This window comes from Mchenga conophoros, linkage group LG9, assembly GCF_057382185.1.
Source record: "Mchenga conophoros isolate Kocher_MC1m ecotype Shallow Benthic linkage group LG9, M_conophoros_male_GT1.1, whole genome shotgun sequence".
NCBI lineage: Eukaryota > Metazoa > Chordata > Actinopteri > Cichliformes > Cichlidae > Mchenga > Mchenga conophoros.
The window spans coordinates 17,755,911-17,779,066 of NC_140534.1; the positions used below are offsets into that span (position 1 = coordinate 17,755,911).

At 39.6% G+C, this 23,156-nt stretch overlaps 1 protein-coding gene across 4 annotated transcripts in view; it reads right to left on the reverse strand.

Moving 5' to 3' along the window:
- Positions 1-23,156, reverse strand: part of LOC146567108 (A-type potassium channel modulatory protein DPP6-like) — a 269,199-nt gene that overhangs the window by 163,137 nt on the left and 82,906 nt on the right. Inside the window, exon 1 of one of the 4 annotated variants that reach the window (XM_085286712.1) lies at positions 22,618-22,974. The exons of 2 other annotated variants lie outside the window; for them this stretch is intronic. In XM_085286712.1, the coding sequence (XP_085142838.1) occupies positions 22,618-22,959 (342 nt within the window). In that variant the 5' untranslated portion in view covers positions 22,960-22,974. Of the gene's footprint in view, positions 1-22,245; positions 22,975-23,156 lie in introns of those variants that run through there. One more of the 4 variants, XM_085286714.1, reaches the window with a different exon arrangement.

Below are 23,156 nucleotides of genomic sequence, written 5' to 3' on the forward strand. Positions count from 1 at the left end.
TATTGGCTAGAACATGATGACACTACTGTCCCATTAAAAATTCTAATTATTACGCACAAGTTGGAACTTCTACTGATATGTTAAAAGCTGCCAAATGCCACTGTCAGTTAAAAAAAGATGAATTCACAGTTGTTCAACTGACATAAATAAGTAAAATATCGCCCAGCCCTAATGTGACATCCTCTTTGTTCTGCCAAAACAGCTCTGACCTCTGGTGTGCATGGACATGGCCATCTGGTGATGGGAAATTGGCACTGGATCCTTTGAGACCCACAGCCTTCATACTTGATCAGATTAGAACCTGGAGAATTCAGAGGACAGGTCAACACCTGTGTCGTATTTTGCAGTTTGGGGAGGAAGGAAGGAGACACAGTCTTGCTGCAGAAGGCCACTACAGGCAGGGAATGTGGTTTCCATGTGGGCATCTGCAGTATATTTAGGTGAGTGGTACGTGTCAAAGTAATATCAACATGAAAGCCAGTATCCAAAGTTTCCCAGCAGAACCGTCCTCCGTAACATGTTTTGGACAGTTTACCAAGCTATGTAATAAGCTATCTATCTGCATCAGTCTTTTCACAAACAGCATCAGGGAATCCTTCCTTGAAATTATTATTTTTTTGCCCAGGCAGCTTCCCTTTAAGCCCATACATCTCTGGAGCCACAGAAAAGCAATATTCGTGGTTGAAAATAAAAACGAGCATTTTTTCCTTCGGTTCATATCTGAGAGCAATTCTTCACACACGTACAGGGAGGTGAATTTATCATGAGCAAAGTCACGGCCTCACAATGTGCAGTAAAGGCTGTATGGATTCAAAACAAATAAAAAGAGCTGAGCTCATTTGTTACAGACTGTGAGTCATAATATGTGTCCCTGCTGTCTGCATGCCACATGTAAGCACAGATATGAGCTGAGTGCCAGTAGGTGTAAATAAAGTTCTATTAATAGATTTCAAAGTGAGTGAGAGAAAGAGAGAGAAAGCGAAAACTTGGGGGGGAAAAAAATCAATTTTTGATAAAAAAGAAGAAATGCAAGATCTATGACTGCAAAGTACAACATCATTGTGTCTGTGTGCCTATATGAGTAACACTATTACAGGATGTGTTTTCCTTATTCGAACAAAATTGAATACAATTTAGGTGCATTTTCTCCACCGACATGCTTTTTTTTAAAAATCTTTTTTCAAGCTTCTCTGATTTGTCAAACCAAAAAGGAGTGCATTTGGGGAAACCCGCCCAAGAGCATAACTATGCATCCGGGTGTTTTTAGTTTATAATTCTTTAAAAATGAAACTCACTCCTGTCATCTGTCATCGGACAGAAGTGATACATCAGATACGTTCGTACTTATTTTGAGATTCTGAGGTGAGTTGCTGAGCATGTCCTGAACTTTTCTGACCATAAGAGCTGCTGTTTCTGCTGCAGTTAGCCTCTGTTATCTGTAGTTAGCCTCCTTTAGCTGATGCAAGTGGAACTTTCTTTGAAGTGGATATAAAATTGTTGGACTTAATAAAAATATACATACTGATGTACTAATATTAAATTGTCATTTATAGTTTGAAGGTGCTATTAGTGATCTTTAAATCAAAAGTAACTTACTACATATGCGGCCACTCTCTAGCCACATATATAAAACAAGATTAGGTTTGAATTTGAACGTATCCCTTTAAAAAGCACAGTGCATATTAATGAACATATATCAATGTAAATAATATAGGTGGAATAGCAATGCACATCTTGGCCCCTATATTCAAGCGGCAACAAATTTGTTGGAAGACTTAAACCCATAAACCTTAGGCCACCATTATCACTATGATAATGAAAAGGATTAAACTGGCTAAACTTGGAAGCTATTTGCTGTAAAATCTGGGATTTTGAATTAGTTATGGGATGAGCAGTTCCTTCACAACTTAAATCAATTATGCACGCAGTCTTATACTCCCCATTCCTCTTCATTTGTTTTTGATGTAAAAAAAAAAAATTATGGTCATGACTATAAAATCTTCAGATAAGGATTTTCTTAAACATCAATTCAGATTTTAAGATGAAATTAACTTCCAGAACTAGAGCCTTAAAAAAGTGTGTCAGAGTTTATACAATGTGTGGTCTAAGTTATGCAACCAACAAACTAAAACGCTTAAGTTTACAGAAATTTGCCACAATTAAACTTTTTATACTATCTATGAGCAGAAATCAGCAAACTGTATGGCATTTTCCTGAGTTATGACTAAAACTTCTAAATTTCACCGCCGCTTCCTGCTTTATAAAACTTGACAGCAGTCAGAGCCCATTAGATGTGGTAAATTTAAATCAGTTTAGGAAACCTGTACAATGGCAGTCTTGATATATATGTCTGCCTCCAAAACAAGTACAGTTCGTACTTGTTTTGAAACTCTTCCCTGTTTATGCTGCATATTGTTTATACTCTTGTGTAATGCGCACAGTTGTCTCACCTTGTTTGTGTTGTTTATATTTAATCTGTTGTAACAGTGTTTATGCTCCCTTCTCTCCAGCTTTCACTTTACCTTACTAACTTTGTGGGTAAGAAAAATGGAAATGAATTCAGTATCGGAAACTTCTCAACCTTATTTCTTCACCTTAGGTGGATACAGCTTTCTACTTTGGCATTAGATGTCTGCTGGTAAACTAATTTGTAGGGGTGTGTAGCTTTGTGTTTCTAGTAAGTAATTACGCTTCTTAGACAAATAGCGAGGCTACTGAAAAGATTTTAAACCATAAAGATAATAGGCCCTTCAGGCGAAGACTGAGAGCCCAGCTTCTGAGCATAACAAGGTTGAAACACAGACATCCTAGTAGAGATGGACCGATCCGATATTATGTATCGGTATCGGTCCGATACTGACCTAAATTACTGGATCGGATATCGGAGAAAAATAAAAAATGTAATCCGATCCATTAAATATCACGAAAGCACCTCACAAAACTTGCAACACGCCGTAACTCACCTCAGAACGTCGGAGCAGTATGCATCACGTGATAGAGCGGCTGTGGCATGCGGGACCTGTCGGTGGTCTGGATAGCATTTGGAGCTTCGCTAGCAACCTGGCATTTCATCTCCGACAAAGTTATCCCCGAGAGAAGTAAAGCAAGTGTGTAAGTCCATCTCTGAATGTTTGTAAAGCATTCCCACGTTAAGCTTAACGAGCGACTGCCCCTCGCTCTCCGGCTGCTACTTCAATCATGAAACTGCTTAATGATCAGCTGATCGGCTTTTCTGTCGCGACTCCTCTCTCGTTTGTTTTTGGCCCACTTTGCACCAGAAAGAGGAAACCAGCGGCTGAACAACAGCAGCACGTTTAAGCTTGATAAGCTGTTGTTAGAATGTATTTAATATTACTTTCTACACCAGGATCTTTTTCTACGTAGCTGACGGCTGGTAACTGTGCAGGGGCGGATCTAGCAAAGTTTAGCCAGGGGGGCCGATAGGGCATTAACTGGGAAAAGGGGGCACAAAGACATACTTTTCTTTCTTATTCTCATTTAAAATGTCTAGCTTTTAATAAATAATTATCTGACACCCAAAGTTTTAATTTGATGTAAAATGAATAGAAGTCAATTACTGTATATAGTGACTATTAAGTCTAATATATATACCCTAGTAAGCTATAGTACATTTTCCTTTGGGAAGGTACCATCTGTGCAGTCTGCAATTTTGTTGAAGAAAGATGTTGAATCTATTTAATATTTCTTGAAAAATAATTGATTTCTGTGCATTTTTTTTCACACTGCATCAAATTAAGGTTGATTACGTTGATTAAGCATCATGAGGTGGAGCGTGAGGGGTGGTTCCCTATTTTTTATTTATTTATTTTTGTTGTTGCTGGGAGTTGGAACCCTATTAGTTAGGTTGCTTAATATTTACGCTAAGTACTCTTTAAAATACCAGAATAGGGAGGATGGTGTAGGTCTAAGTTTATTAGATTGATCAGTATTGCTGAACTATGAAATATTTTTTTTGTATACAGGTATAACAGAATAGCTTTAGTGTAGTTGTTGTTTTAAACTTGAGTATGAACTTGCAGACTTGCAAAATGCAGCAAGATATTTTAAAAAACAGTTTTGTTGATTAAAAAACACTATATCGGATTCATATCGGTATCGGCAGATATCCAAATTTATGATATCGGTATCGGTATCGGACATAAAAAAGTGGTATCGTGCCATCTCTACATCCTAGTCAATGCAACTCATTTCAGCTCGGTCTGCACAGCCGTGACCTGAGCTCGTGTGTCACACAAGAGGCAAGGTTGCTGATGTAATGTTACGCTTCAGCTGGCCGAAGCCATTCGACAGGACAACGGGTCAAAAAGGCGAGCGGGGAGAAGAAGAAAAGAAGGAAATAGATCAGAGGAGGAAGAAAGGAAGGTGTGATGGTGATTGGGGGCTCAGTTCTATTCAGGAAATCTCAACAGGTCAGTGGAAAGAAAAGGAAAGCAATTTCAGTTTGTGATGAACTCTGGAAACAACCCTGGCACTGTAATGGATCAAAGGACAAATATAACCTGGATGAAACTTAGTTTGTTAACTAACACTACATATGTCAGTGGGACTGTTTCCTTCTTTTTCTTTCTTTGCAGTGGACCATCATTTTGAAAACAACATGAGGAAAGGCTGTTTTAAAATTTGACTGAAGGATGGTAGTATTATTTTTGAGCTCAAGTGCTCTCACCGCTGGGTGTTGGCTGTTATTTCAGATTCAGAAGCATGTGTGCAAAATATTGAGAAATCTACTTAAAGTACTGAATGAAATCCACCAGATGAGTCAAATTTAATTGGTTAATTATGACAGCTAAAATATGTCCTTGACAACAAAAATGAATCCATAGAAATAGAAAGGCAGGCGGCACAAAGCTGATTGCAACAGTCCTGCTCATTTCAGAGGGAAAGATAACTATATGAAAATTCAAATAAGGGAATTTGAACTGCAAAATTTGGATCACATGGAAATAACTGTGCAGCATACAACCCTTTTCACAACGTCTTGCGCCCTCATCAGTGAGAGTTTAAATCGTTCCCTGTCTGTATATAATCTCGACATTTTGTCTCTTCAGACGGCCCGCATTAATAATGCACAATCGCTCTTCCCTCTCACAGATGAACGCAGAGCTGCCATGTTCAACTCGGAGCAACCCAACAATCAGAGACATGTCATTTCCTATTCCCAACCCACCTCTGAACTGAGAGATAAACTGCAGCCCTTCTTCACGTTTTTTTTTTTACATCAAAGAACGATATGTCAGAGCACCCCGTGAGATTTCAGTGCTTATGGTTGGGGTGGTTAAAAGCGCTTCAGCCGGAAACATCTTGCAGAGTGGATCCAACTGAAAAAGCAAAGTTTAGAAGAGACAACAGAAACCTTTTTTTTTTCCTTCTTTTTTCTGTGGAATGTACAGGAATAACAGCAGCACAGAGGCATGCTTTGTTGAGTTGTGGGTGGTTGTGTTGTGTTGATGTGTGAACCTGTGTTTCTGTCACCAGTCATTACAAAGAAACCCCTCTATGGTGTGTCTTCTGCAGTAACGATCTGTTTATGTGCTGATTAAACCGCCCTGCATCACATTTGCTGTATGACATCTAACACTAATTCTAAATCTTTACTAATTTTGAGTGGCGGATTTCAAAAACAGCACCCGTTTTGTTCTATCGCTCACATTTTTTCTCACAAGAGGCAATTGTAAACATGATTTAAGGGAAAAGTAGTACAGAAGGAGGCACAGAAACCCTTTTATGAATGCTACTTCTGTTGAGTCAATATTTTTGGATACAGTTCCAAAAATGAATGATTGATTACCCTAATCTGTCATCAGCCGTGAGACCTACAGTATATCATATTCAGCTTAAGTAAACTAGGGGAAGGTAGAAAAGAGTGATGACGTTTTGTTTCCACATGGACACCATTCTAGTGATGGGGATTTTGAAGATTCTTCTTCTAGTACCTCATCTGTCAACCACTTATTCACTCAGCTAGAGTTAAATGACTGAGTATAAGATTTGGATCTGCCAAAGGAAGCGGCTGAGTTGCTTGGATCTAGGCTCACTGAGAAAAATCTGCTGAGACCTACTTTTCTTTTTATAGGCATCATGAGAAAGGACCCATTCCATTCTTTGAAATGGATGACGGCTTTGTCTTTTGGGTGCAATGGGTTGTGAGCATAATGTTGAGGCTTTTCATTGACAGCTCAAAAACCAGCCTTGCTACCTGGAAAATAATTTCATCTTCTTGATGCAGGATTGTGTTATTATCATCTTTTTAAAAATGTTAACTGACAAACTAGCCATTTACTGACAATTTGCCACCTTATTACCTTAATCTCAACACACACTAAGCATAAACCATCAGTGTCATGTTGCAGAAAGACATCCAGACAGATGAGTTATATGATTGTGAAATGTGATTACTCAGGTCTCAAAACCTATAACACTGAACAACCAAAGCCTCTTTTCATAGTATGAGACCTCAGCATCCAGTTAGAATTCCCAAAGCACTTTAGTATCATTTTTGCTTCGCTGATATCAATCTGCAACCAACCACAATTTTATTATGCATTATTCTGCCAATGATTTTGTGTGTGCATCTGTTATGCATATGTGATGAACCTTAATCCAATGCCATCATATTTAATAAGGAAACATCTCAGAAGCTGAAGCCAGATAAGTGCTGGCATATTTGCTTATTTGAAAATAAACAGCTTGTCACAAACATAAAAATGCACTTATCAAAATAATCCATTTTTATCTACTGCCAGTAGTTAATCAGTTGAATTTTATTCACTTCCTATCACACATTTCCCAGAATACCTTTCAGCAACATTACTCTAGTTACAAGCAAAGACATAAAAGATGAGCATAGTTTCAGGTTAAAGCCTTAAAGCTAGCTTCTTTTTAATGGCCATAAAGAAAGATTATCCACGATGGGCTCATTAGCTAAAGCTATAGCTATTTTTATACTATCTATGGCTTTGCAGGACTGTAAAGTCAAAGATGTCAACAACAGAGATGTGTGGATACCAGTATCAATGTCTAAAGGAAATATATGGTTAGTAGCCAATGGGATAAACATTTAAGACATTTATTCCCTTTCCATGCTAGATAAACAAAGCCATCTTATGTTTAAAAAATGATAATTTTAAAGTCAGTTCCTCACCGTGCAATTCGTAAAAATGTCATGCGACTTAGCTACTAATCAAAAGGTTGGTAGATGGATCCCTACTCTACCTGTCCATATCTTAAAGAATCCTTGGGCAATGACTTGCCTCCGATGCAATCATTGGATTGTGTATGTGTATAAATGTTAAATAAAAAATATTAGGTATGGATAAAAGCTTTGTGTGAATATGAGTGTGAGATTAGGTGAACATGACAAAAAAGTGCTTTGAGTGCTTAAATTGAGCAGAAAGCTAAAATAGTACCGATACTAGTCCATTTACTTCTCAGTGTAGATTTCTGCATAATCATTTTTTTCATGTCTGCTGGAATTCTGGAAGATTTTAGGTTTCTTTAAGCTGAATGACAAATAGGTTAAAGCAGTGATTCCAAAAATTTGGTGCAGAGCCCCCTGGTGGGCTGGGAAGGCAATGCAGATAGGCTGCAGTAATAACATGTCTGTGAAGGTTATCAGTCATCCAGGTCATCGTTGTCAAAGGAGCTTGCAAAGAAACGCATCTGGACTTCTTTAAGTTGCTTGAAGACATTTCACCTCTCATCTGAGAAGGTGTTCTGTTCTGTTCTGTTCTGTTCGAACTGAAGAAGCTTCTCGGATGAGAGGTGAAACGTCTTCAAGCAACTTAAAGAAGTCCAGACGCTTTTCTTTGCAAGCTCCTTAGACTGCAGTAATAACAGAAATTCTGCTTGAAATTACTCAAAAGTAATTACAGTTACATATTTGTATAAATATATTTATGTAAAAATTGAGTTAACATTTATGATTTAACACTTTTCTGAAATGTACTGGTTTTGTATTGATGTTTGGGTCCCAGTGGCAGGTGGGTCACACATTGGCCTTAAGACTTTGTATATGACTGGGTACCATTCCAATAATTTGATCCAATTGGATTAAAGTGAAGATTTAAGAAGGCTGCTGATGCTAACACCTAAATGTGGTGTGGATTTATAGCAAACAGCAAACAGGAAAGTGCATCCTATTGCCTCAGAATGTTACCCTGTGTCAGCTGGGATTGGCTCCTGCCACTCTGTGACTAAGTGGGTTAAGCAATTTTGTTATGCAATCAGCATAACACAGATGTAAAATGTTAAGGGCCTGACACACACAAAACACATGTTTAATGAATATAAACCTGAATATCAGCAGTGAATGAAAAAGTTTTTAAAAAGGGCCAAGTTGCCATAGCTTTTGCACAATGATGAGAGCAAACATTAGCAGTAACAGTAAACCTTAAACAGAACCAATCATCAAAAAGTAGAGAGTCTGTCAGTTCAGCTGTACTTATCAGGCCTCTCTCGAGTAGGCCGGGTCATATGCTCCCTACATTGTCTCCTGGGAACGCTATTCATCTTTTATTACATAACATACTTTTCAATTATCCACCTCTGGTTCTGATCAAGCCTTTCTCTTTTGGCCTCTTTGCCTTTAAGGCAACATGCTTCATCTTGTCTGTGGCTCTGCATTCCTCTCTCTGTCCCTCTGTCTCTGTACTTTCTTTTCATCATCCTTCATCATTGGTATCATTGATTTAACCTCACTTTGTATAACTGGCCTTCAGTCCCTGCAGAGCCCGCTTTCAGAACAATACACATTTCAGCCTTTGCCTAAGATATTGCACCTCATTCCTAGATAGGAACAGGACAGCCTCTAGTGGTGCATCAGTGGTACTTCAACTTCATCTGACCTTTTCTTTACAAAGCTCAAAGACAGAGAGACACTGACACATTCAGATCCATAGACGCTCTTATCATTTACCTCAAGGTGTGGTAAAGAAACTGACACTATAAAAAAATGATATACAAATATGCTCTACAGATTGCTTTGATTCACAGTGTCCTGTAACTTATAGTATTTTGGATTAAATCACATGGAACAGAAGCATCATAACACATTAGGACCACATCTAAACGCTGAACCAAACCTGCAGAGGTAAACACGTTCGGCTAAATATAGACGTGTGGTGGAAACACTTCTGGGAGCAAACTTCTAAGCAAATAAGAGTGGACAAATGGCATCATATAACAGCAAAGTCCCACATGGAGATGAGTTTGATGTCCAACATCAGTCACTCTTTAACATGCTTGCTGTTTGCAGATTGCTGCAGAGCTATGTGCCTCTTTTCTGTTTCCTCCCTAATCTTAGAAATACTGTGTCCAGTCATAAATAATGACTAAATCAGCACTCCAGTTTTCTGACCCATAAAAGTGAAACGCAGCACAGCTCCTAAGCCCTGTGCTTGTGTGTTTGTGTGTGCGTTTGTGCAGAGCTTTGTGTATGTGTCAGAGAGATGGATAGGGCGGAAAGGAGTTCTGCTTGAAGCCCAGTGGAGAAACATTTTGTTGAATGCCTCCCTGTCTTTTTCCTCCTCCTCCTCCTCACCGTTGTGCCTGTCTCTCCCCACAGCGAAAATGCCTCGTGAAGAGGCCGGATATGAATTCATTTTACGCTGAGATGAAGTCAGTAATTTAGTAATGCCCACCATCTGTTATCGTCAGCTAGCTGCCAGACAAGCAGGGGCAACACAAAGAGAAATGCAGCACCAGCTGAAGAGTTGCAGACGTCAACAGTGAGAAACATGGTGCCACCTTGCTATTGATGAACAGCCCTTTTTAGAGTCATCTATACTCTGTTTACTGAGCGGCAGCTTCACTATTCCCCCCAAAATATAGCTTCGGACAGATATAACAAAAGCCGAACAGTGATAGGGAAGACAGCAGATTTTTTTCCCCTGGTTCAAGGATTGCTATTATTTTTGGGCAGCAGCTTAGCTTTCAAAAAGGACAAATTTGATTCTGACATTATTTTGCCCTTCAGTGAGTTGTACAGGATTATCTCATGTTGTTGCCCTTCCTCTGTGCATGTTTAATCTCTCTTAGAGGTTTAAAGAGAAAGCCGAGAGATTCAGCTTTTCTGCTTTTTCTTACATTTTACCTGTTAGCATAATTATTTGTGTGCTTTGCTATACATTATACATATGCACAAATGTATATACCAGTGTTTATGTATAGCAGTTCATAAAGGTTTACTTCCAATTTTAAGCTGCCCACCATGGTCGCTTATGCACAAGCCGTAACCTATAAGACTGAAAATTAAACTGCATTTCTTTCTAATGGGGATTCGAAAGGATCTAAGGAACATCGTCATTGCTTCAGTAGTGCTGCTAATCAAAAGCACTTGATTAACTGATAAGGACCGAAAGCCTCTTCGCTCCGAAAAAAAAAATATGGCAGCACGGCTTAGGTTTGGAAACTTGCATCAGAACAAACCACAAGACGTCTGGAACAATGGATTTTTTTTTGGACAGACAAGACCAAAATTGGGATCTTTGACTATAATGCACAGTGATAACCAAACACTGCATATCAGCACAGACACCTCATATCAACTGTCAAGCACAATAATGGAGAGGTGATGATTTTGTGTGATTTTACAGCCACAGGACCTGCATTCAATCACTCAACCATGAACTTCTCTGTATATCAAAAGTATTCTAGTGTCAAACGTGAAGCCATCTGGCTTACGGTGAAAGCTTGGCTGAAAGTGGGTCATTTAACAGGACAATGATCCCTATAAGAGCAACAAATCTAAAACAGAATTACTGAAAAAGAAAAGAACCATGGCGTTGCAATGACCCAGGTCAAAGCCCAGACCTCATCCAGATGCATCATTAAGAAAGCTGTACAACAAATGTCTGACAACCTTTTATAATCTGCTGAAATAATGAGGTGCACTTACTTTTTCAACATGACTGCAAAGCTGTTGTGAATTTTATATCACTCACTAGTTTAAGTTATTTTGTTTGCGTTGTTAGGCAGGTGATAGGTGGATACTACATGGAGTATATACCCAGACTATCTACTAAGGATCACCAATTTTTAATGCAATTATTGGAAAATTAACAGCATTAAAAGCATATCCAAGTATCTACTGTAGTTTTCCAGTGAAGGTCTACAATTCTATCTGTATGTTAGCACAAATAACAAACTAGCTGTCTGTGTAATGCATACACAATATATGCATGACCATTACTAATCACTAAGCATGCTAATGTTAGCTGATAATTTAGCCTCCTCACTCTTGTCCATGACACAGACAGACAGACAGACAGACAGACAGACACACACACACACACACACAATATTAAGGGTGACATCAGGGTGGCTAAGTCCATCTTTTATATACAGTCTATTATGTTTCCTGAAGAATGACAACAAATACACCCCCACAGCCACCACTGTAATGTGTACCTGATTGCTTATTAAGGGCTTCTGAACAATAAATAAGCCATACTACCATTTTCCAGTCTGCTGGCTGCATAATTTATCATTGGGGAAAATGGTGCACATGCTTCTGTCATGTTTTCTCAACAATAAGTGTTTGAGGGGGGGAAAAGTGTTTGAGGACTTGCTGATGAAAAAGAAATTAGCTAGATGAGGAAACAGAGCTGGAGGTCAAATGGGCTTGTCACTGATATTTAGACTTGACAGTAATCAAGAAAAGCAATTGTTGACTGTAGACAAGCAGGAAGAGTTAAATCTGCTTTTTTCTGACTGGACAAGGACTTGTGACAGGTGTTTCCTCATCTTTCATTCTATCGTTTGTCTTTGCGAGGATATACTGCAGAAATCTAAAAAGCACTCCGAAACGGTAAACATTCTCACTCAGTCGCATTACAAATGCACACACGCACAAAGATCTCCAGATGCCACCATGAATCGAGTGTGTAGACTGATGACTCTATCCTTCAAGTGCCATTATTGATCACTCACTGACTGTTAACTAATCAACACAAAAGAAGGCGAACTCTGCCAAACACTGTTTCTGTAATGAGACAGAATGAGGCGAGCTGTAGTTCATTATTCTAAACTAATTAAGACCAGTTCTCTGGGAATACAAGACATTTGCTACCTTTATATGCATACATTTAAGAGGTTACTACTTGGCCATAGCTACTTTCATGTACTGTTCTCTTTATCAAATTAACCACAGTGCAGAGCATTGCCGTTTACTTCACGTTACAACTACAAACTGAAAATAAGTTATGTTCCAGAGAGGCTCCTACATTCTTGTAAGAGCCACCAGGTTGTGATCTTTGTGGTTGCAAAAAAGAGAATTAAGAAGCCTTGACAGGCTTGATCTTTATAATCACTTTCTTGAAATCACTCACGTGGGGTCTTACTAAATAACATATTAAATATGTTTTGTAAATATTGGTCATACTGGATACTTTTCCTTTCTAAATTTCAGAATGGAGGCTTATCCAGGGTATGCTCATTGGCTAATGGCTGGTGACTGACAAGCTACATCTGTCCTTTATGCTATATCTGATGTTCACTTTACCATTTTGCTCTGTAGGGGTACAATGCTAATCAAGTTTGACTCTCTCTATAGAGGCAGACGTTTTGGCAGTTTGCTGGTCTGGAACATTGAAATATGTGTTAACCACAATGCCAATCTTCTCAGCAAGTTGCTCTTCGATTTCTTGCAGTTTCTGTGAGTTTGCACGATGAGATCTTAGGTTGAATTTGGGACAAGACCTCAGACTCTACAAACCTCAGTTAGCATGTTAAATGCTAAGGTTCATGACAGTACAAGATTGAACAAGTATGTCTTGTTTGGAAAGGTTGCCAGTAGAAAGCCTCTTCTTTTTAAAAAGGACATGAGAGCATGGCTAAGGTTTGCAAATTACATGGGGACAAACCACAAGAATCTTATAACAATGTCCTTTGGACAGACAAAACAGACATAATGCATCGTGGGAGATTTGGTGAAAACCAAACAAAGAATATCAACTCAACACTTCATATCAACTTCCAAGCACAGTGGTGGAGAGGTGATGATTTTGACTTATTCAGTTGTTTACACTGAATAAATGGCTTATATCAGCATGTGCTGACCACTCAGTGCATTTTATCAACAACTTTAATATTTTTTGGGAACGCAGGCATCTGTTTAAAGCAAATGGATTTAATTTTAACAAGTCAGGGGTGAAACTGTTCACCTCCAACTTGTTTTATTCCATACGTCATCCATCTGTGCTTGGTGCCAAGGCTGAGATAAACGAGGAGTTATCTCATAAAGAGGAACAAACAGTACTCCAAGAACAGACAAAGCCCAGCAGAAACCTTGAGGAGGAGCTCCATCTGCCCCCACCCGGGAAGAGCCTCAGAAAGGAGAGACATCTGAGGCAAGAAGAGGCAAGAAGAGGGGTCCCTATTTGCCTCCAACTCTCTCAACAACACCAACGACCAGGACCAGGATCTTCCCCAGTCCCCCAAACCCCTGACAGGCCATCACCCCCATCACCCTCCTCCCCCTCCCTTTCTCCCTCCTCCCCACACCTGAAATTCACTGAAGAGATGATGGAGCGGGTCAATGCTGGGCTCAGATCTACCCCCCGGCCCAATCCCTCTTTGTCCCCCATAAACCCCCCACCAAAGCAGCCAAAGGTTCGCCACCGAGCCCCACCCTCAACAGAGCAATCGAAGTCACATTGCCCAGCCTCGCCCCCCTTAGTTCCTCCTTACCACCTTCATGCTTTGTCTCCGCAGTCTGATGTGTGATGTGTGGAGGGTCCGGGCTGCGAGGATTATGGCAGTGGTGACTTTTCCCAGGAGAAGCTGGGACCCTGTTTACTAGAAGGTTTTAAAATCTCTGTACTTTTAGGTGACAGAAGGAAACATGTGGCCTGGTCAAAACACAGAGAGCTGCACTCTAAAAGATCTTTAAATATAGTAAACATACCTTGTGTGCCACAGACTGCTCCCAAACACGAGGGGACAAGTAATACCGCTAAAACACTTAAGTTGGCTTTATTAAACATTAGATCTCTAGCTGGGAAAACATTTTTAATTAATGATTTAATCACTGAGCACAGCCTTGATTTTATGTTTTTAACTGAAACTTGGTTGGACCAAAGTAACAGTGGAGCTGTTCTCATCGAGACGACCCCTCCTAACTACAGTTTTATCAGTGAGGTCAGGGCGAGCAGGAGAGGAGGAGGGGTTGCTGTCTTATTTAATGAATCATTTCAATGTAAGCAGCTATCTCCTGGAAGTTTTCAGTCTTTTGAATATGTGGCTTTACAGCTGAAGGCCCCATCCAAAGTTGTGTTTCTTAATGTTTACAGGCCTCCCAAATACTGCACAGACTTTTTTAATGACTTCAGTGAACTGCTGTCTGTGATCTGTGTTGATTTCGACTGTGTAATTATTGTTGGGGATTTTAACATCCATGTGGACAACCCTCAGGACAAAGGGACTAAAGACCTGAGTAACACTCTGGGCAACTTTGGGCTGACTCAGCATGTAACAGAGGCCACACATAATAGAGGACACACTCTTGACCTACTGATCTCCAAGAGCCTGAGCATTTCAAACATTACTGTGTCTGATGTGGGCTTATCTGATCATTACTGTGTTTTCTTTGAAAGTAAAATCTCAGCCCACACAAAAATATCAACAGCAGTGATCACAAAACGGTGTATAACTGAACACAGTAGTGAGATCTTTAACCAGGTCTTCCCATTAACACCTGACCTGTCCGGAGGTTCAGTCAATGAGCTCGTCAATAGCTTTAATGCAAAAATGTTAAATGTAATGGATACTATTGCCCCCATTAAGGTGAAGGTTATCTCTGGAAGGAAAAAGTCTCCATGGAGAAACTCCACACTGGTGAAAAATGAAAAAAGAGAGTGTAGGAAAGCTGAGCGCAGATGGAGAAAAACAAACCTCCAGGTTCATTATGACATCTATAAAGAGAAACTTCACAATTATAATTTACAACTGAGGAGTGCAAGAAGGTCCTACTTCTCTGACATCATCACTAAAAACAGCCATAATGCTCGGGTCTTATTTTCTACAGTTGACAGGCTAACAAACCCTCCTGTGTCAGTGGCAGCTGAACTTCATTCGACCATGGCCTGCAATGACTTTGCCAAATTCTTCACAGACAAAATCCAAAAGATTAGACAAGCAGTTGGTACATCAACAGCAGATCCAGGATATGTACTGTGTCCACCAAAAAACTGTTTAAACACCATCAAACAGTTTCAACCTATTAACAGCAAAGACCTGGAGGACATCTTAGGTCAACTGAACTCCTCCTCTTGCTGTTTAGATATCCTGCCAACAAGTTTTTTCAAAAAGGTCTCAAAGACTTTAGAGTCAGACCTGTTACAGATCGTCAACTTTTCCTTAATGTCAGGTGTGTTTCCAGAGCCACTAAAAACTGCTGTAATCAAACCTATACTGAAAAAGGACAATCTTGACAAGACACAAATGAAAAACTACAGGCCGATCTCAAATCTCCCATTTTTAAGTAAGATCATTGAAAAAGCAGTTTCTCAACAGCTCAATTACTTCTTAAAACAGAATAACTGCTACGATGCCTTCCAGTCAGGTTTTAGACAGAACCACAGCACTGAAACCGCTCTGACAAAAGTGTTTAATGACATATGTCTGAATACAGACAGTGGAAAAATGTCAGTCCTAGTTTTGCTGGATCTCAGTGCAGCATTTGATACAGTTGACCACAACATATTACTCAAACGACTGGAGAACTGGGCAGGTCTCTCAGGAACTGTACTAAACTGGTTCAAAACATACTTAGAAAACAGGAAATACTTTGTATCAATAGGTAACTTCACATCCGAGCAGACAAGTATCACATGTGGAGTTCCCCAAGGTTCCATCTTGGGACCCCCTCTGTTTAACATTTACATGCTCCCACTGGCACAGATTATAAAGAACAACAAAATAAACTACCACAGCTATGCAGATGACACACAAATATATATCACAATGTCACCAGGAGACCGAGGCCCTGTACAGGCTCTTGGTAAATGCATTGAGGAAATCAATGACTGGTTGTGCCACAATTTTCTCCAGCTAAACAAAAACAAAACTGAGGTAATAGTCTTTGGCGCCAAAGAAAAACGATTACAGGTCACCAGAGAACTTCAATCTATACATCTAAAAACCACAAACCAGGCGAGAAATTTGGGTGTAGTGATGGATGCAGACCTAAACTTAGAAAAACACATTAAGACAATAACAAAGTCAGCTTACTATCACCTCAAGAATATTTCAAGGATAAAAGATCTGATGTCTCAACAGGACCTGGAAAAACTAGTCCATGCATTCATCTTTAGTAGGCTTGATTACTGTAACAGCATCTTTACAGGTCTACCTAAAAAATCAGTCAGACAACTACAGCTCATTCAGAACTCTGCTGCTCGAGTCCTCACTAAGACCAAAAAAGTGGACCACATCAGTCCAGCTCTGAGGTCCTTACACTGGCTGCCTGTCCGTCAGAGGATAGACTTTAGTCCTGATGCTGGTCTATAAAGCTCTGAATGGTTTAGGACCAAAATACATCAATGACCTCCTGACCCAGTATGAACCTTCCAGATCCCTCAGGTCATCTGGATCCGGTCTTTTATCAGTTCCCAGAGTCAGAACCAGACACGGAGAAGCTGCATTCAGCTTTTATGCTCCTTATATCTGGAACAAACTCCCAGAAAGCCTCAGATCAGCTGAAACACTCAGTTTATTTAAATCCAGGTTGAAGACTCACCTGTTCTCAGCTGCATTTGAATAAAGCACCAAATCCACACTTTAAGCTTAAATTTCAAAACTTACATTTAACTACTGATTTTATCTACTGTTCTGATTTTATCTGTTTTGATTTTATATACTGTTTTGTTTGTTTGTTTGTTTGTTTGTTAATTAGTTAGTTAGTTTATTTGCTTGTTTTAATCAATTTTAAATCATGCTTTTTATTTGTTCTTGTTTCTAATGTCTCTGTAAAGCACTTTGAATCACCTTGTTGTTGAATTGTGCTATACAAATAAACTTGCCTTGCCTTGCCTTGCCTTACACAAATGTACCTTGTGAAATATATACCTAACCAAATCGGACACAGGGTTTTGTTTGTTCAAATTCATCATTTAATATACAGTAAACAGTATTGTCAGAGTATGAAGATAGTCAAAAATATGACATGCTGCAGGATTTAACATAGTAGCAAGGGATTTAGATAACATGAGAGAAGCCTAATCACAGTCATGAATATGCTGGATTCAAAGCAATATAGAAAAGATTACAATTATGAGAATGGTAGTGTAAAAAATAAACTGAATCTGTTTGCCCACTGTGGGGAAAAATGATTCCCATGACTTATTTAGAGAGCTATTATACTCCAAAGTAACCTGCGCATCTGCTGACACGGTGAAAAAAAAAAGATATAAAAAGCCCATTCTTTGATACAGAGTATATTTACTGCTTCATTTTTTTTACTGTTTTTCATCATTATTATTCGTGTTATCGTAAAAATGAAATCTGATATTGGCCAGCTTATTAAAAGGGCATTTCAGGGATCGGCTGTCTCATAATCCATACCCTGAAAAATATCCTCATTTTGTCCGCATGTGCGTGTGTGTGTTTTACAGAGAGATAAAGAAAGGGGGAGAGAACTGGTGTGTGTGTGTGTGTTAATGTGCAGTTGTGGATTTATCCCTTCTCCCCCCTCCTCATCCCTCTTAATGCAAAGTGCAGGCGCAAAGCCATTAGATGGCAGAACAAGTGAGATGAGTTAGGAGAGGGTAAAAAAAGTAGAACTGTGGGACTGTGTGCCTCCCAACACTCACACATATATCACACAAAAACGCCCGCATGTCTCGGTTTGCTAGAGGTCTGAATCTTCGCCAGATCTCTCTCGAGTCTCATTGCGATTGTGCTGATTGTAGTGGACACGGGCAAACAAAGACGAGGTGTTTACTTGTGTAATGGGGCCTGCTGAGGAAAAAAACAAAATCACACCACAAGGATGAGACTTTGATAGGAAAACATAAAGATCCATTTCTACTTTTTGCAGGTTTAAATGCTATTGGAGGACATATCTAATTAATGAGGCTAAAATAGGATCAATTAGGAACCCAAAGGCTTTGCATGTAATCAGGCTTCCACTGGACTAACAGAGGGTGAAAGGCTACACAACACTGGAAGATTGAACTTTTCATATTTCTGCTTTTCCATAGTTGAGATCTGCTGAGTATTAGCAGATGACAGTTGAAGTTACTTCAACATTAAAACTGATCTCCCGTATATATCCTGAGGGCATATTGCAGATAGCATAGGCTTGCATAGAGAAAGCTTTGCGAGGAGAAAAAAACCCAAACATGTTTGATTAGATTGTAATGAGTTGTTCCACCAGCCTGCAATCGTTATCAGAGGGGATTTCAGACTAAGATCACTATCAAATATATTGACAGAGAAGGATTTAGACCACAGTAGAGAGTAAGTCAAGCTCATGCCAAACAAAAGCGATAATGAGTTGTTTAAATGCATTGTCTCTGTGAGGGAGACTAATTCCTATGTATGGAGTCCTCATAGTGAGAACAAACACTGATCAGCAACTTATTATACAACTAGGAGTATATATAAGCAATCTAATATGATAATATTGTGATTCAATAATTCTGTTGGTAATAATTAGTGGCTGTAGTACCACAACTATGAACTAATTCTGTGATAAATCTAGCGTGTCTCATTTATACAGTATCTGTCTATCTATAATCTATCATGCAGCATGTACGAGGGCTAAAACTATATCTTCTCACATTATAATACCATAGTAGGTAAAAATTCTCTCATCATAGTGGCGGAAGACAACAAAATATATTCGCTCTAAAACACTGCACTGGATATGGTGCTTGATTTATTGGATGCTACTTTTAAAGTGCCTTGTTTATTTCAATCCAGTGGATTTATCTGACATCCAATTCAGGATGAGCAGTGAGGTTGGAGCATAATCTGGCTGTCATAGTGTGAAACGTGGGGTACAGCACGGACAGGTTGCCAGTCTGTCTTTGGACTGTGGGAAGAAATGAAAGTACCCAGGAAAGAAGCCACACAAGCATGAGAAGAACATGCAAATTCCACAATGCAAGGCTTCCCTCGTAGGTACTGGGCTCAAATTTAAGCCAGTATAAAAAGAGTCACACAGAAAGTGCAGTGTAAGGGTGGAGCAGCAGAGGAGGAGAAAATGCTGGGTAAAGTTTTGAAGTGGCAGGGCTGAGCTGTGTGGTGGCGCTGTGGGGAGCCTGAGTCACTGGATGAGCTCTTCATCCCAGTGGGCTTTAGTTCTCATCCACACACAGCATGATGTAAATGTCACCTCCACCAGACTCACTTATTAAGGCCACGCAGCTGGAGAGACGCCAAAGCTTGGACTGACATTCAAAATGTGCTCTAGTCAGAAGCAATATAAGAGTACTGTTTAGATATGAGTTTAAATAGTAGGAGCACTTAAAAACTGAACCAGTGAAAACACTGTTTTTCCCCCCTGCCACGATCACTGAACAGGCCTGTATTCAGAATTCTTTCTTCTGCAGTATCACACAGCATGCTCTCAGGTGGATATATATGGACTATACATCACTGTTTATATTGATTTCAGATCATGTTCGAGTTCCCTGCACCAACAAACATAAAGACATGACCACCAGTCAATAAATCAACCTCATGTTATATTCATGCAAAGCTAAACCACCGTTTTACCTCCTGCACCTCTACAACATTAGAGTCTGCAGCAAGACAGTTAGCTGGATAAAACTGAAAAACAATAGAAACACACCAAAAAAAAAAAAGCTTGATCCAGACCCCTGCATAAAGTGGAGCTGGAACCAGTGGCTCTATATTGTAGTGGGAAGGTTAGCTGGGCATTCTGAGTAATCACCTATAATAAATATTTCTGCCCTGAGTGAAGTGATCTTACCCAGGATGACAGTATCTCTCTCTATGCACAGGAAATAGGGGGTCACTAAATGACTTGATCAGCATGAACACGACATGGATCATATGCAGATTGATACCAACTTATTCGGCAACTTCAAAACACCGAATGAGTTTCTCTCTAGTACTTTCAGAGACTTTTAGAATCAGTGCTGAGGGGCAATGAAGCTGTTCTGGTGGCACGTCACAACCCAGCACCGTACTAACACAACTTATACTCTTTGTCACCAATCTGTACATGCGTATGTATAATTCCAATGTGAAAGTTCCAAAACTAAATATACCAAAACCTAACAGGCACTTAGTTGGTTTCATTGTTTAACAGACCAAATCTCTCCATCTTCAAAGTCAGCCATATCTCAAATACATGGGGATTAAAGGCATGCTTCTTTATTGTCACCTTAGAGTAAAAATAAATAAATAAATTTTACCACCTTGCATGTTTTACCACCTCAACATTGATTAAGCTAATTTCATTTCAAATACCAGGGTTGAGCGATGACTACACAGGCCAGACAGATTTGTTGAAAGAAAAGAAAACAGAAAAGTTCTGTTTTTTTAAACTATCTTATAGCACCACTAACTCTGATGCAGCCATATTCCAAATTGGGCTTATGATGGTGTATAGGTTGTATCCTGCAGTTGACATACAGTTAGACAGGGGGAATAACTAGAAATTTATCAGGCAAGAAAGTATCACTAAAAGAAAGTGAAAACATTTTTGCATTTTCAGTTTAACTAAAAATCAAAACAAAACAATGTTGTCAAGATTTCAGCCATTAAAGCAAACATAAGATTTAACTCCAAAATCTGGACTAACCTTGATTTCAAAGTCTGAAGATCTTCAAACCATTCACAACTCTAGACTAAAGTATGTCCTTCTTTGCCTTTTAATAGATTCACTTTTATTTTGGCAAATTGCTTTTTGACAAATTGTGGATTCTCCATTAACAGCTTTACTTTTGCCACCTGACCGCAGCTGCTTTATTTTAATTCTTATTCTAAAAGGGTATAAGATTTAGAAAATTAGCAATAAAGTACCATTTTTAACCACATCCTTTTGTGACAGTAGATAAGCTCCTTTATTAAATGGCAATATTTGTTTTATAAAACTTTATTTTTTTAAAATAAACTGACCCACTTGCAGTATATTTGTGCCCCTGTTTGTTCATTTTATTTACTTGTTTCATGTGAAAAGAATTATATTTTTAAATCAAGAAAAATAATATCAAATGTTTCTTTATGTTTCTAAAATATGTGAATAATTTTCATACTATATGTTTTGTATCTGTTTAACGGTGATGTGGTCCACCTCAGTTCACGGTTAAATTTATAATTTTAAGTGCAAAGATTTTTTTTTTTTTAAATGTGTTTACGAGAATACAAAAATAGTGGGTTTTTTTGTTTGCTTGTATTTTAATAAATTTAAGACAAACAAACCTAAGTGGCCCCATTAAACCTGCTCTGTGGATTTATTCCCTCAGCACTGCGGAGAGCGGCAGCACCGAGTGGAAGATCAAGTTTCAGCACCATGGACAGCACCACTTTCATGTTTGGCATCACGTCAGGCTCAGACAGGCGCTTTAAACGGTCAAAAGTAGATTTTAAAGAGCCTGGACGACCTAAACGAGTCTGTAAAAACCATTCCCACAAATAAATAAGCTTAGGTAAACAAATGTAGTTTCAGAACTGAAGATTTTTAACGACAATAAAAAAAAATGCGAACATGTTTTGAGAAGGTTGGAAGAACGGCTAGGAGACACATAATGATTAGCGCAGATCCCAATAAAACCAATCAGCATGGAGGATTGGGGGGCGGGGGTGTTGTTGTAAGTCACGATTTAAACATTAGTTCTAATCTAATTGTAAGGCACACTTGGGTTACAGTAGCATCCCTAGACAAATAAGCAACACTCGACAACCTCTAACGGAGGTGTCAAAGCACTAAGAAGCCATTTGTAAGGTTTATAAAGTTACCAGAAGGCGCCAGAGAACGCACGTTGCTTTTCAAGAGACGTAAGTGATGCGTCATTTATTGACAGATAAGCCAACCATTGAGGGGATGACGTAAGTTTGACAAGTCTGCCTTTAAAAAGGGGAGAGCAAGCAGAAGGGCATTAAACAGACTGGGAGATTTACTAGCGCCAAAATTCCATATATTACGCCAATATCCAACTCGCTTAGTGTGTCTTAGAGGGCACTGTAACTATCTGAAAGTGGTCAGAAAATGCATTCGGACAAGTAAAGGTGACTACAGTTTAAGTTTCTTACATCCTCGTCCTCGCAGCGCCGGCCGTGCTGCTGAAACCGGGTTCGTTGGCTCTGCGCCGCACTCTCCCCTTCCACACTTTGCCCGAGGAGGTGGCTCGCCTCTGGAGGGTTGGGGAAGGATTTGTTCGTGTTGATCTTGCCGGTCAATCTCTGATACAGTGACGCCATGTCGACTGCTTGTCATAAAATAAAGAAGGGATAACTTGGCTCTGCTCTCAATCAATAAATGCGCGCGCGCGGACACACATATACAAAAAAGTTCGAGCAGGTCGAGCCGCTATGGCTGGAGTGATTCGATTACACGACGCTCTGGTTCAGTTGAAAGAAAGAAAAAAAAAATATCACTCTGTGTTCAGGATGCATGGCACGTACTTTCAGGCTCGCCGGTCGGGTCTCAACGATCCTGCAGCAACGCAGTTCCCACACTTTCCCAACTTGATCCCGAACTGATGCAAATACAAGGAGGCTGACTCGAGCACCAAAAAAAGGGGAGAAGCCAGCCTCGGCTGGTTGATATCCCGCTTCTCTTTCCCTCCCTTGTGGTAGAAAAGAAGGTGACGGCTGATAAACGTCCAGGGAGTGATGGGGCTTTGCCTTACAAGTATTCGCAGACACCAGGTGGTGTGCAAAACAGCTGCGAACGACACAAAGCAACCTTAACACATTAAAGTGCAGGTTTTGCGGTGAAAACTTGCGGTGATTGACTTGGCACATAGATCAGGTTCTAGTAAATCTAATAGTTGGGGGGTTTTTTTGTTGTTGTTTGTTTTGTTTTTAATCTTTGCCTCCATTTGGGTTACAGAGCTGCTTTGCAGAGAGCAAGAGTGCCCTCATGTGGACCACGGCGCAGAAGACCCAGACAGGCATGACATATTTTCAAGGAGACAGGTTTTCATAGAGCATAAAATGGG